Source organism: Triticum urartu, chromosome 2A (assembly GCF_056163025.1).
Source record: "Triticum urartu cultivar PI428250 chromosome 2A, HENAU_Tu73, whole genome shotgun sequence".
In the NCBI taxonomy this organism is placed as follows: domain Eukaryota; kingdom Viridiplantae; phylum Streptophyta; class Magnoliopsida; order Poales; family Poaceae; genus Triticum; species Triticum urartu.
Window position 1 is genome coordinate 14,285,397 of NC_141874.1, and position 12,963 is coordinate 14,298,359.

The 12,963-nt window shown below is 42.3% G+C and overlaps 1 protein-coding gene across 1 annotated transcript; it reads right to left on the reverse strand.

The window, feature by feature from the left end:
* Positions 1-7,282: 7,282 nt before the first annotated feature.
* LOC125522819 (disease resistance protein RGA4) lies at positions 7,283-11,911 on the reverse strand. The gene is made up of 3 exons (XM_048687853.2): positions 10,738-11,911; positions 7,828-9,965; positions 7,283-7,695 (listed from the first exon to the last, which is right to left on the reverse strand). The coding sequence occupies exons 1-3, from the start codon at positions 11,523-11,525 to the stop codon at positions 7,550-7,552; spliced, it is 3,072 nt and encodes a 1,023-aa protein (XP_048543810.1). The 5' UTR covers positions 11,526-11,911; the 3' UTR covers positions 7,283-7,549.
* Positions 11,912-12,963: the final 1,052 nt, after the last annotated feature.

Consider the following 12,963-nt stretch of genomic DNA (forward strand, 5'->3'; position numbering starts at 1 on the left):
TTCCGAAAGAGGCACGCTCGTGACTCTCGTGAAAGCACAACTGTGCTCTGGCGAAAGCAAAACCGTGACTCTCGCGAAAGAAGAAAAACAGAAAACGAGTATTTTTTTTCCCTTTCCGAGAGGCATGGCCGTGACTCTCGCGAAAGCACAACCATGCCTCTCGCGGAAGCAAAACCGTGACTCTCGCGAAAGAAAAAAAAATAGAAATCACGTTCTGTTTTTCCCTTTCCGAGAGGCACGGCCGTGACTTGCGAAAGCACAACCGTGCCTCTCGCGGAAGCAAACCCGTGAATTTCGCGAAAGCAAAAAAAACAGAAAACACGTTTTGTTTTTCCCTTTCCGAGAGGTACGGCCGTGACTCTCGCGAACGCACAACCGTGCCTCTCGCAGAAGAAAAACCGTGACTTCGTGAAAGAAAATAAAATAGAAAACACGTTTTTTTTGTTTCCGAAAGGCACAGCCGTGACTTTCGCTAAAGCACAACTGTGCCTCTCGAGGAAGAAAAACCGTGACTTTTCGCGAAAGAAAAAAAAACGCGTGCGGAAAAATAAAAAAAGTAAAATCTGAAGGGAGCGTCCAGAGCGCGACATGTGGTGAATGGCTGAGAGCATGCTAAGTGACGCGGATTGTTGCAAGGCTTCCGAAGAAGCGCTCGTTAACTAGTTGCTCCCATTATAATAAACCAGTCCTTTTCCCAGCCCATTTAGTAACAAACCGGCAATCCACAAGTAGTCGAGATTTTCTCCATCAACATAAATAGACGTAGCCAGGCTAAATTCGGAATCACTAATTGAGGAGTACTAATTGTAAACATCACTCTCACCTTTTTAGGTTGTGACAAGTTGCGCGCTGCATGTGCGCCACTTGTCATAACTGGAAGTTTTTCTATTTTTTGTAAATCCGTTTATTCAAAATGTTTTATCTCTTAAACCATGCGTCCAAATCTCGAATCGTTTTCATCGTTGGATTCCTCGCATCGAGATTTTCAAAACTAGATCTCATGTTGATAGGTTTTGACGAACTTTTTTTCACGAAAAAAACCGAACGAAAAAACTGAACCGGGAGCACGGGTTTTTTCCCTTTACGAAAAAGGCACGCCGGTGACCCTCGCGAAATCACAACCGTGCATCTCGCGAAAGCAAAATCGTGCCTCTCGTGGAAGGAAAAAAAGAAGAGAAAAACATTTTTTCCTTTTCAGAGGAGCCACTGTCATGACTCTCGCGAAAGCACAACCATGCCTCTCACGGAAGCAAAATCGTGCTTCTCATGGGAGGAAAAAAACAAAAAAAAATCATTTTTTTTCATTTTCGAGAGGCATTCCTCTCGCGAAAGCACAACCGTGCCTCTCGCGGAAGTAAAACCGTGCTTCTGACGAAAGGAAAAATACAGAAAATGCATTTTTTATTTATTTTCGAGAGGCACGGCCGTGACTCTCACAAAAGCAATATCGTCGCTCTCACGGAAGAAAAAAAAGAAAAAATACGTTTTTTCGTGTAAATTTTTTTCTAATTTTTAATCCAAAAGCTAAGTAAGAGCGGTGAAAAACCGAAACGTCAAAAAAACCCAGACAAAACCGTTTAAAAAGCCGAAAATGTGTGCGTAAAAATTAAAAAAAATCCGAAGAGAGCGCTCGTCAACGGCCGCATACCCCCTTCTCAGCTGGGCCGGCCCATATAGCCAGTTTTCTCTGTGTTTATCAAACTGCAAAAATGTCTCCTACTGCTAGGAATCGAAAAGGGGACGTCACGCTTAACTGTAAGCTATAGTAACGGCTATGCTATCCCTACTGGATATGCTAACTGTCATACTTTTATTCCTTTTCTTCTTTATTTTTTTCTTCTATTTTCGTTTTCCTATTTTCCTTTTCTTATTCCTAGGCTGGATGAACTTGTTTGAAATTCGTGAACTTATTCTTAAAATTGATGTACTTTTATCAAATTCGATGAACTTCTTTCAATTCTGTGAACTTTTTTTCAAACTTGATGAACTTTTTTCCAGGTTCGATGAACTTTTTTCAAGATTGATGAACTTTTTGAAAATTGATGAACTATTTTTAAAATCAATGAACTTGTTTGAAAAGTGATAAATTTTTTATTCAAAATTGATGAACTTTTTCCAAATTTCATGAACTCTTTCCCAAATTTTGATGAACTCATTCCAAATCGGGAAATTCTGTTTCAAATTTGATTATTTTTGAACTTCTTTGAAAATTTAACACGGTCAACTGCAAGGCTGACAAAATTTTAATGGTCAAGTGAATTTAACGCGTCAACTGAATCGAACGAGAGAGTTTTCTGTTTCTGGAGCGATCGAAGGATCGATCCAGCTAAATGGGCCGGCCCAAGTGAGCTGGGACGTGAGCGCCACCAGGGAAACACGGCGGATAAGGTGCCGCCAAACCCTATTCGGCGCCTTAAGCGCCCCTTACTTCGATTTCGACAAACGGGCGCACACCTCCACTTCCATGCTGGGACGGCCCATTTTTCCTTCTTTTTCCAGTTTTAAAAGGTAAAAACAGCATGCGGGACCAGGGAAACACGGCGGATAAGGTGCCGCCAAACCCTATTCGGCGCCTTCAGCGCCCCTTACTTCGATTTCGACAAACGGGCGCACACCTCCACTTCCATGCTGGGACGGCCCATTTTTCCTTCTTTTTCCAGTTTTAAAAGGTAAAAACAGCATGCGGGAGTGAGATTCGAACGGCGACCTCCTGGTTTCTTGTTAGCTACCATACCCAACTAGACAACGTACGTCATTTGGTTAGTTACTTCCCTTTTCCTCTTTTGTTCCTTCCTTTCCTTTTTTTTCTAGTTAGATGTGTGATTTTCTTTCACAAAATAGATGAACTTTTTTCAAAACCGGTGAACTTTGTATAATCCGTGAACTTTTTTAAAAATTGATGAACTTTTTTTGAAAATCCGTGAAAGTTTTTTATCAAAATCGCTAAACTTTTTTCAAACCCGTGAAATTTTTTCAGAATCTGGTGAACTTTTTTTGTCAAAATTGATGAACTTTTTTCAAACCCGTGAACTTTTTTTTCAAAATCCGGTGAATGTTTTTCATATTTACGTCTTATTTTTTCGAAAAAGCCTAACTGGGACTGGAACCGCTGCCAAATAGCACTGTTTTCCTACATATTTCATCAACATTGTTGCGCTGGAGTGATTAGCACGACAACCGTGCGGGCGTAGAAGGCATGCAGGTTCGAAACCTACGTCTCGCGGAATAATAGCGATGAATATGTTATTTTTTTCCTTGATGCGACAGATGCTGGGCCGGCCCACTATGGTTTGCCTTCGAGCGCCCACTAGACCAAGCGGCGCTGAGGGCGCGGAAAAGGGGCAATTCCTATTTAGCGCTGCAGGCGCCGGTTTCTTCTGTTTTTGCTAACCGGCGCCTGCAGCAGGATCTCGTGGGCCGGCCCATCTTTCATTTTTCTTGCGCTCTCTAAACTCTATGGAAAACTGCAAAAACACAGCGCGAGCTAGGATTCGAACAATGCATCGCTGGTTATCAGTGCTTGTGGCGTGACCATCCAGACTACGCCACTAACTGTGATAACAAAAACGTTTTTCGTCCATTTATACCTTCCATTTTTCCTTTTTTCTTTCTTTTTCTTTTTTCTCTGTTCTTTTCTTCTTTCTTTGTCCAAATCCATAATTGTTTTCTTCAAATAGATGAATTTTTTTTCAAAATCCATGAACTGTTTTTTTGAAACTCTTGAACCTTTTTCAAAAATGATGAACTTTTTTTTCAAATTTGATGAACTTTTTCATTTGTTTGAATTTTTTCTCAAAATCGATGAACTTTTTTTCAACATTGATGAACTTTTTTTCAACGGTGATGAACTTTTTTCAAAACTGATGAACTTTCTCCAAATCCGATGAACTTTTTTCAAATTGATGAACTTTTTTATTCTAATCGATGAACTACTTTCATTGTTTGATGAACATTTTTGAAAATTGATGAACTCTTTTGAATTTGTAAACTTGTTGTTGAATACATGAACTTTTTTCAATTTAGATGAACTTTTTTGAAATCCGATGAACTTTTTTTATTCAAATTGATGAACTTCTTTTATTCAAATTGATGAACTAATTTTATTGTTTGATGGACATTTTTTGAAAATCGATGAACTCTTTTGAATCTGTGAACTTTATTTTGAATACATGAACTTTTTTATTTGTTGAACCATTTTTTGAGTACGCGAACTATTTTTGCATGCGCATGAACTTCATTTGTAATATGTGCACATGTTTTTAAATAATTGGAAAATATAAACACTACAGTATAATGCGAAATTAATAATGCGTTTGTGTTTCTATTCTTTTAAACTTCACGCTCTAAATAATCACTACAGTTTGACTGGTCAAGTGGGTAGCCTTGCTCTTTGGAAGCATGAGGGCGCGAGATCGATCCCGATCGATAGCAGTTTTTTCGGCCACCTTTTTTTCTTGCCGCGCCATTGTGGGCCGGCCCATCCAGCCGCGGCTGCAGGCGCCGGTTAGCTTGCGCGGCGCTGAAGGCGCTGACTAGGAGTTCCCCCGAAAAGGAGCTCTCTAAGGTGCCAACGAGGAGGACTCCGCAGCGAGGGTAAACCGATAGGTTGCGATGCGGGGTTCTGCTCAAGCAGCTATACCTCGCTTCTAGCGAGACCGAGGGAAGCCTCACGTCAATGAGAGCGCGAGATGGGCCGGCCCAGGAGCAAGGGAGACCACAACCTCGTTTATACTTATTTTTTAAGTTTGACTTATACTTCCAAATATTAAAAAAAATTGCAAAAGGAATTTACATAAAAAAATTAAAAAATGTTAACCAAGCATTTAAAAATTGTTAAGTGTGTGTAGAGCAAATGTTTCTCATACATACAAAAAAATCAATGTGTGTGAAAAAAATTGAACATGTATTTAGAAATGTTAATCCAAGAATTTGAAAAAAAATATAAATAAGTATTTAAAAAATGTTAATCAAACATTTTGAAAAATGTAGACCATCTACTAAAAAACTGCTAAACTTGTATTTGAAAAATGTTAAATGTGTATAGAGCAAATGTTTCTCATGCATACAAAAAATAATCAATGTGCGTGAAAAAAATTGAACAGCTATTTAAGAAATGTTAATCCAATGATTTGAAAAAACTGTTAAATAACTATTTGAAAAATGTTAATGAAGCATTTGAAAAATGTAGACCATGTACTAAAAAACTCTTAAACTTGTATTTGAAAAATGTTAAATGTGTATGGAGGAAATGTTTCTCTTGCATAGAAAAAATCATCAATGTGTGTGAAAAAGTTGAACCTGTATTTAAGAAATGTTAATCCAAGAATTTGAAAAAACTGTTAAATAAGTATTTCGAAATTGTTAATAAAGCATTTAAAAAATATAGACCATCTATTATTATCTTTTGTTAAACTTGTATTTATAAAATGTTAATCAAGCATTTGAAAAAATATTAAATGTGTATAAAAAAGGTTGACGATGTACTAAAAAATGCTATTCTTATATCTGAAAAATGTTAATCAAGCATTTAAAAAATGTTAAATTTGTATAGTAAAATATTGACCATGTATTTAAAAAGAATTAATCTTGTGTTTGAAAAATAATAAGTGGTATTAGTAATGTATTAGGTATATACCAAACGATGTGTATGAAAAAATAGTGAAAACCGAGAGGAAACAAAGAAAACTGATGGAAAACGAGAAAGAAACAAACAATACTGAAGAAAAAAATCAATGAAAACCGATAAAGAAACAATGGAAAATGAAAAAAAAAGAAAATAAAAATAGCGAAAAACAGAGAAAGAAACAAAGAAAATGGGTGACCTAAAACAAAAAAAATCCGGACAACTTGTGGGAAAACCGACTCTTTTCTCCCTCGAGTTGGTCGCGCCCTGCTAGTTTAACATGAAGTAGACTGTGATCCAGGTGTTTGTTGAGCGACTTCACCTCCATGGGCGGCACCACCGTAGGGGTGGGTATAGCCGTCTCGGGTGGCTGAAAAGTGCGCACCTTGTTTGCTATACGGGATTGCTAAATCTCAGTCGATGCTATATTTGTGAGATCTTACCTGCAGATCCGTTCTAATTTTTTTTCTTCTTTTTATATGTTGTGTCACTTGACCGAGACTTGATTAAGTATCAATCGTGAGATCTAGCATGCTAAATCAGCAATTTAGAGATATCCCTTGCAAATGTTATTCTCACATTTGTAGGGTGCGACAAGTGGCGCACATGATCTAACCACACTCTTTTCTAAATCATTAATAAAGTGGTACCTCGTAAAGGTCACTCTCGCATTTCCAGGCTGCTACAAGTGACGCACTGCATATGCGCCACTTGTCGAACCCAGGGGTTTCTTTCTTCCGTAAATTTATTTATTTAAAATGTTTTATCTCCGTGCGTTCAAATCGCGAACCGTTTTCACTACAATTTGATGGTGGATGCGGAAAACTAATCTTATGCCTACACTACAATTCGGTGGAGGAGCGGATAACCAGCTAACAAATTCTAGCGCGCGGTGCGGATGCGTGGACTTGCAATCACCATTCCATTCCATACGCAGCCCGGTCGATCGGGATGTTGCTGCGCACGAACTAACTGGTGGTGGTGGATGCGGAGAGCGGGGCTGCGTGGCGTCGGCTGGGACTGGGACTGGGAGAAGCACAGGCGCGGCGCCGACCACCTGCGCCGCCGCCGCATACTCTCCCTCGGATGAGTCGGGCGGACCCCTCTTAGTCCAACCCAAGAGGAGCGGGCCGGGCTGGGCCAGGCCCCTTTTAGTCTCGAATCCAAGAGGAAGAGAATGGCCCCGACTCTGCTCAAAGCAGAGTACATGCTCTGTTCCCGCCTCCATCAGAAAAGGAAAATGCTCTGTCCCCAGGACATGTTGCTCTGCTCTTGTGCATACTCAGCGTCCCCAGGACTAGATGCGAAAAAGAGTTACCTTCATCAGGAGGTGCAGCTGGCCTTTTATCGAATCCTTTTAGGACTAGGACTAGGATTGTGTGAGACAATTTGGTGCTGCATCCTTGATGTAGATGCGGCAAACCTTGGGAAGAATCATTCAGATGAAGTGAAACCCCAGTGTGCAACAACATAATTCTTGGACGAGCATTGCTAGGCCGACGACAGTGTTTGACGATTTGCGGACGGACGACGATTAAATCCAGCAGAGAATCTTGTCTACAGCCGAGCATCGGCCGTTGGATTCTCTAGTCGTTGCCCAATGCATGTTTTTTTTAAAAAGAAAATTGAACAAAAGCATTCCTACCACAAAAATTCGCATGAAATAAATAGGTCCAAGTGAATTTATCATAAATCGTCGATAAGACTGACATAATACATTTGTCCACCAACACAGATTCGGGTGCAGAACCCATAAATACGAAATTTAAAGGGTGACCGATACATGAATAGAAAATAAGTCTTTTCCCGGTTGCCGTGCAGCATCCAGACAGAAGCATCTGTCGAAGCTAGTAAATGGCCGGAATTTATTCAGAAATTAAATAGACTGGACGACCTAGAGAAGAGATTTCCAGGCCCCTGTGTCACTCACACCTCCTTGCTTCCGTTGGGCATGATCGACGGCACTGTCTTGTTCGGCTGCTCAACGGACGATGAATGCAATGGCTTGAGTCCAGCATCACGTCCGCCCTCGGCTTCACGGGCTTCTGGTGCTTCACAACAAGATAGCAAAGCTGGAATTCGAAAAATAAAAAATAAGATATTTTTTAGCTATCCAGAACGTGTAGAACTTTATTGACAACTAAACATGCAACAGTATTTTGCTATGTTTGTAGAGCAATGAATGGCGTGAGAAATGTGCAAACCTAATCCATTACGAACTTGAGCTTCATCAGACTGAGAGCGAGGTGGTGGAGACTGCTCGCGCAAAGGTGTTACTTGACATGACCTCTGCAACTTCCGCTGCGGAGCGTCGGCGTACCAATTGTTGTAGACTTTGCGGGAGGCAACATATTTCACCGGAGCCATAGCTTCGGCTGGAGCAACAACCTTATCGAGCAAGATAACCCTTGGCCTCCTGGGGTGCTTCTTAGCTTCATCTTCCCAGAATTTTATGGTTTCCTGGCTGACCATAGAGTCCAGAGCGATTTCCTGAAGGTCCTTGAACAATTCCATTTCGATGCCACCAAGATCTTCCAAACCATCACAGAGCAACTGAACTGAAGTGAGTTTCGGCAGAGCGCCTTGTCGGATAGTGGGGAATATTGGCTTTTGCACCACGAGGCATAGACGTTGCAGTCTTGGGAGATCCCCATCTTCTAAGTATAAATCCGCAAGATGGACTTCGACCAGTTTGAGATAAACCAAGCGCTGTAGATGACACAGACCTTTTAGAAGATCGTCCCCTGTCAGATTAGTATATGAAAGGCACAGCTCTTCCAGACCACAGATGGACATAACAAACTGAGGGAACTGACGCAGTCTGCCCTGCAGTTTCAGCGAGCTAAGATAACCAAGAAATGTGGGGTCATCTCGACCGTGCAACAGACCTTCAGAATAATTGTTGAAATGGAGTGATAGGCGACCACGGTCACCTACTGGAGTATCAAGGTCACGTACTGGAGTATCTATGCCAGCCTTAGCAAACTTTTGAATGGCTAGTGAAAGTGAATCCAGTATGCTATCGCCAGATCCCTGGCTATCGCAATCTGTTCCAGTGGGCTCGCACCATATCTTGACCTTTCTCAGTTGATTCATATGGACCATCAGTTTGGGAAATCCAGAGTCGCTGTCAACAACAACTCCTGCTACAGTCTTCAAGTTGCATTTCTTTGACCCGAACTTTTTAAGATTGCTCTCACTCAACTTGCTTAGCTTAAACTTTCCCAACAGGTATGCTAGGTGGGGCAGACTGATGACTTCCAGTGGCAGTGTCTCTATTTTCCTCTTCCTCAAGTCGAGTGTCTCTAAACAATGTAGCTTTTTCATTCCATCTAAAGGCCGGCTCACAGAACTCCCGAGGGTCAGATATTTTATATGCAACAGCTTGTATATGTCCTTGAGATGTTGGTCATTCAAATCATTGCATTCTTTAAGATCCAACACTCTCAGCAGCTCACAACTCTTCAATTCTGAAACGGCCTCTCCTGCACTCCCAAAGACTGTCAGAGACCGGGGACGCAGCTGCTTGGCCTTGCCACTTGTTGCTGGACCAAAGCTGTTACCGTTTCTGTGATTTTGAATAACCAGGTGACGGCAATCACTTCTGTTTTTATCATTAAAAGATGTAGAAATGAAATTCAAAGACCTGGACTTATACAACATTAACTGATTCATGATTCCATGTGTTCTGCACGTCTTCACTTTTGAATTGTTGTGTGCGTCGATAGGCCGGATGATGTTCCGGTCCATCAATTTATCCAAGCGGTCATATGCAACCTGCTGGGCACTGCGTTTATCATCACCCTTTATGTACCCTTCGGCTGACAATCGCCTCGTAAGACTGTTCGTGTTGAAGGGGCGACCATTTGGGAATATACTTGTGTATAGTAAGCAGGCTCTTGAAGAATTGTCAGGCAGACTGCTGTAATCATTCATTAGAACTTGTTGCAGTTTTGTGAAGTGACCATTCCAGTTCTCCTCCATTTGGGAACCCAGGTTCTCGCTTATTGCTTCACAGTGATCTCGTGTCACCACTCTGCAACCTTGCAATGCTTCGACAACACTAACAAGAGCAAGTGGGTGACCATCACATTTCTTCACGATTGGGGTACCCCACTCCACTTCCAATGAGCATCCATGGACGGAAAGCTTCTTGTCTAGATAATCCTTGGACTGTTTTGCACTAAGAGATCTTATAATGTACACATAACCGTTACTGCAGGCATTAGCTACTGTGGTCACAGTTGTGGTCACTAGGATTCTGCTCTCTGTTTCATCTGGGAAGATATGTTTTATTGCGTGCCAGAGCTCCATCTTGATGTTATCAATTACAACTAAACACCTGTCAGCCAAATTGATAAACGTTTCAGACTACTGAACTCTACAGGGGATAAAGTATCTTCAAAATATATTTGGTATGCAAGCATTCTACTGGAAATACGAACCAATGACTTGATCAGCTAACCTGTCCAGTAGTTGCACGAAAATTCTTGCTTATCCTTACCATTTTTTCCAGCAATTACCATTTGATGTTTGCATAACTAATGAATAACTCTAATAGTACGAAAAGTTCTCTATTTTTAGTAAATCCTGGTGCAATTTCCCCCCCCTGAAATTAACTAGTGACCAACGACACCAGAAATAGCCTAAGGGCAATGCCACTCACTATGATCGTTGGGTTTCATATTGAACTGAGATATTAATACTGTCAGTGAAAACCTAATGATACAACTATAAAACTGAAGAAATTTGGACCAAAAGTGTTTTACAACACAGAAAAAACAAATGAAATCTACAAAGAGGTTTCAACGGATGGAAATGTACCTCCAAAAATAGAGTGCAAATGAATCCTAAGGATTCGAAAACTACGAATCAAACAACAAGCATAGAGAAATTCCTAATGATCTAAATCATCCAGAAATCCTATCAAATTCCTTTGAATCTTAGATACAAATTGAATCCTACAATTAAGCAGAGCTAAACTGATGATAAAATATCTGTAAAGAAATATAAGTGTTTAGATCACTACTACTTTAGTGATTTAAACGCTCTTATATTTCTTCACGGTATCAAGTTGTGAATATTCCGAGTGGCAGTTTAGGATTAATCCTCACCTATTAGTCCGGAGAAGATGACTGATATTGTCTTCCAGCTCCTTGGGTGTCTGTTGCACAGGCTCCAGTGCTTTTTCTCCAAGAAGCCCCTTTTGTATAGCCTTCAAGAGTGCCTCCTTGCCAGAGATGTCGTGTTTCTGCTTGCACGCCATGGTCGCCCAGGCACGACAACTGAATTCCTTGGCGACTTGAGGGCAATTGTACACTTCCCAGGCGAGTGCGGTTTTCCCCGAGCCCCCAAATCCGACGATGGAGACCACCCTCAGCTTGCTTGCTTCGCCGCCAACTAACAACGCCCGAAGCTCCTCCTTTGCTTGCTCGATGCCCACTGCAGGACAAGCCTCATATGTTCTGCCCGTATCCTCCACGTCAGCGGTGCTGCTGTTGTCGACGTTGGATTCGGCAACGACGTATCTGTCCTTCCGCTGTTGTGCCGCATCCAGCTCCCGCTTGAGTCTCGCGATCTCATCACGAAACTTGCTTGGATCCCGGATCTTCAGTTCTCCCTTGCCGCATTCAGCGCAAGGAATGAACTGGTCTAGGCAGTCCTCGATGTTATGTGCCAAATCACAGAATTCCTTCATAGACTTTACGGCACTGGGACTGGGCTGCCCCTTGTGCGAGATCTGATCCTCGCTAGAAGCAGAAATCATGCCAAGCTCTCGATGCAAGGAGCGGACGTCTTCCTCAATGTCCTCCAACCCCCGCAACTTGTTCTCTAAGACTGTGAACAGCTTCGGAACCACGCTGGTCGCCGCAGCGCTCGCCACTGCCACCACCACCTCCATGCCTCGGTGACCCGCTCGCTCCTCAAAATAACTTGTGCCTTTGGTGTGACCGCCACTCCGAGATGCACTGCTAGAGGAAGGAAGGAGCTCAGTACCGCACGGACGACCGTCACCGGCGGGTAACAAGTGCTCGGGGAAGACCAGCAAGATCTAGATTGGAGTTGGGGTTGGGGAAGCCATCACAGATTTCCATCCACAAAGCTTTGGGCCTTGGAGCAGGGAAGAGAGGTTCCGGGCATGACTTGTGGAGAAGAAGAGATTTGGGGCAAGATCTGGTGGGAGGACAAATGTTGGAGAGAGGGAGAGTTCGGTTGAGGGAGCAAGAAGGGAAAAGCCGAGCAATGGACGAGGCAGAAGGAAGATTTGTGTAGTACTATCTGAAGCCTGAACAGAGTGAATTGCTCCCATAGCCCGCCCATAATTTTTTTCTACTCTTTTAGGGTGGATATAGTTGTTCCATGACAAAAAGTAATATAAGACATCTACATTTATTTTTCTGTCCCTAATGCAAGCTACCTACTAGTGGGCCTCATTAAGAATAAAAAATAAAGACTAGTACACATGCATCTCTATTTTTCACTTCAACTTTTCAGCTTTTAACACCGGACCACACTTTTTCTCTTCAAGCACCCGCCTCGTGCAGAAATTCCCGCTTCCCTATCTGAACCTACTTTACCTGATATCCGATCCTACATGGCATGCGAGGCATCACCCTGGAGCTATGCATTATACATGCCCTTAACCCCCTTATCTATCTGATACAGTCAGAAATTGTCTTAGGTGGGTTCACTTACGTGGTTTGCTGACATGGATGAGGTCAAAGCGGTATTTGACCGTGGGGCCATATTTATATTATCAGGTGGGGATTTTGTACGGTGTCGCTGCTAAGAAGAAACTGGAAAATGGGGTCTTGACCCCCCCTCCCCCGCGGCCGCCACTGCTGCGGGCATCACCTACCATTCCCACCTTGTCGCTCGGTATGCTCTACTGCTGGCTACGCCGCAGTATAAAGCCATATGGGCTTTAATTTCTCCCTTACTGCCTTCTTCTTCGTCGCCTGCAGAGGACGCCCGAGCCCCCCTCGACATTATCCTTGCTAGAGACCACCCTGAGCCGTGTCCGATCAATCTTATCTGACGACTGTGCATGCCTCTGCAATCTTGACAACTTTTTTGCAACAACATCCGTGTTGTAGACGTTCTTTTGCAACAACATCCATGTTGCAAAAAATTTAAGACGAAAAAAATTCTGCAACATCATCTATGTCGCAGAAGTCTTCCGGCAACAACACTCATGTTTCAAAAAAGTTAAGACAAAGAAAAAGAATCTGCAATAGAACCTCTATTGCAAATGTTTCTGCAATAAAAGGTCTGTTGCAAAGAGTTCCGCAACACTGCCTCTGTTGCATTGGTACGGAAAAAGGACGGGCCGCTAAATA

Bases quoted from the DNA above. Each gene is read 5' to 3' on its own strand.
- LOC125522819 (XM_048687853.2), bottom strand. From the start codon at position 11,525: ATGGAGGTGGTGGTGGCAGTGGCGAGCGCTGCGGCGACCAGCGTGGTT. The intron at 9,966-10,737 runs GTGAGGATTAAT...TTTGGCTGACAG, and splicing joins CATCTTCTCCGGACTAATAG to GTGTTTAGTTGTAATTGATA. The intron at 7,696-7,827 runs GTTTGCACATTT...TTCGAATTCCAG, and splicing joins TCAAGTTCGTAATGGATTAG to CTTTGCTATCTTGTTGTGAA.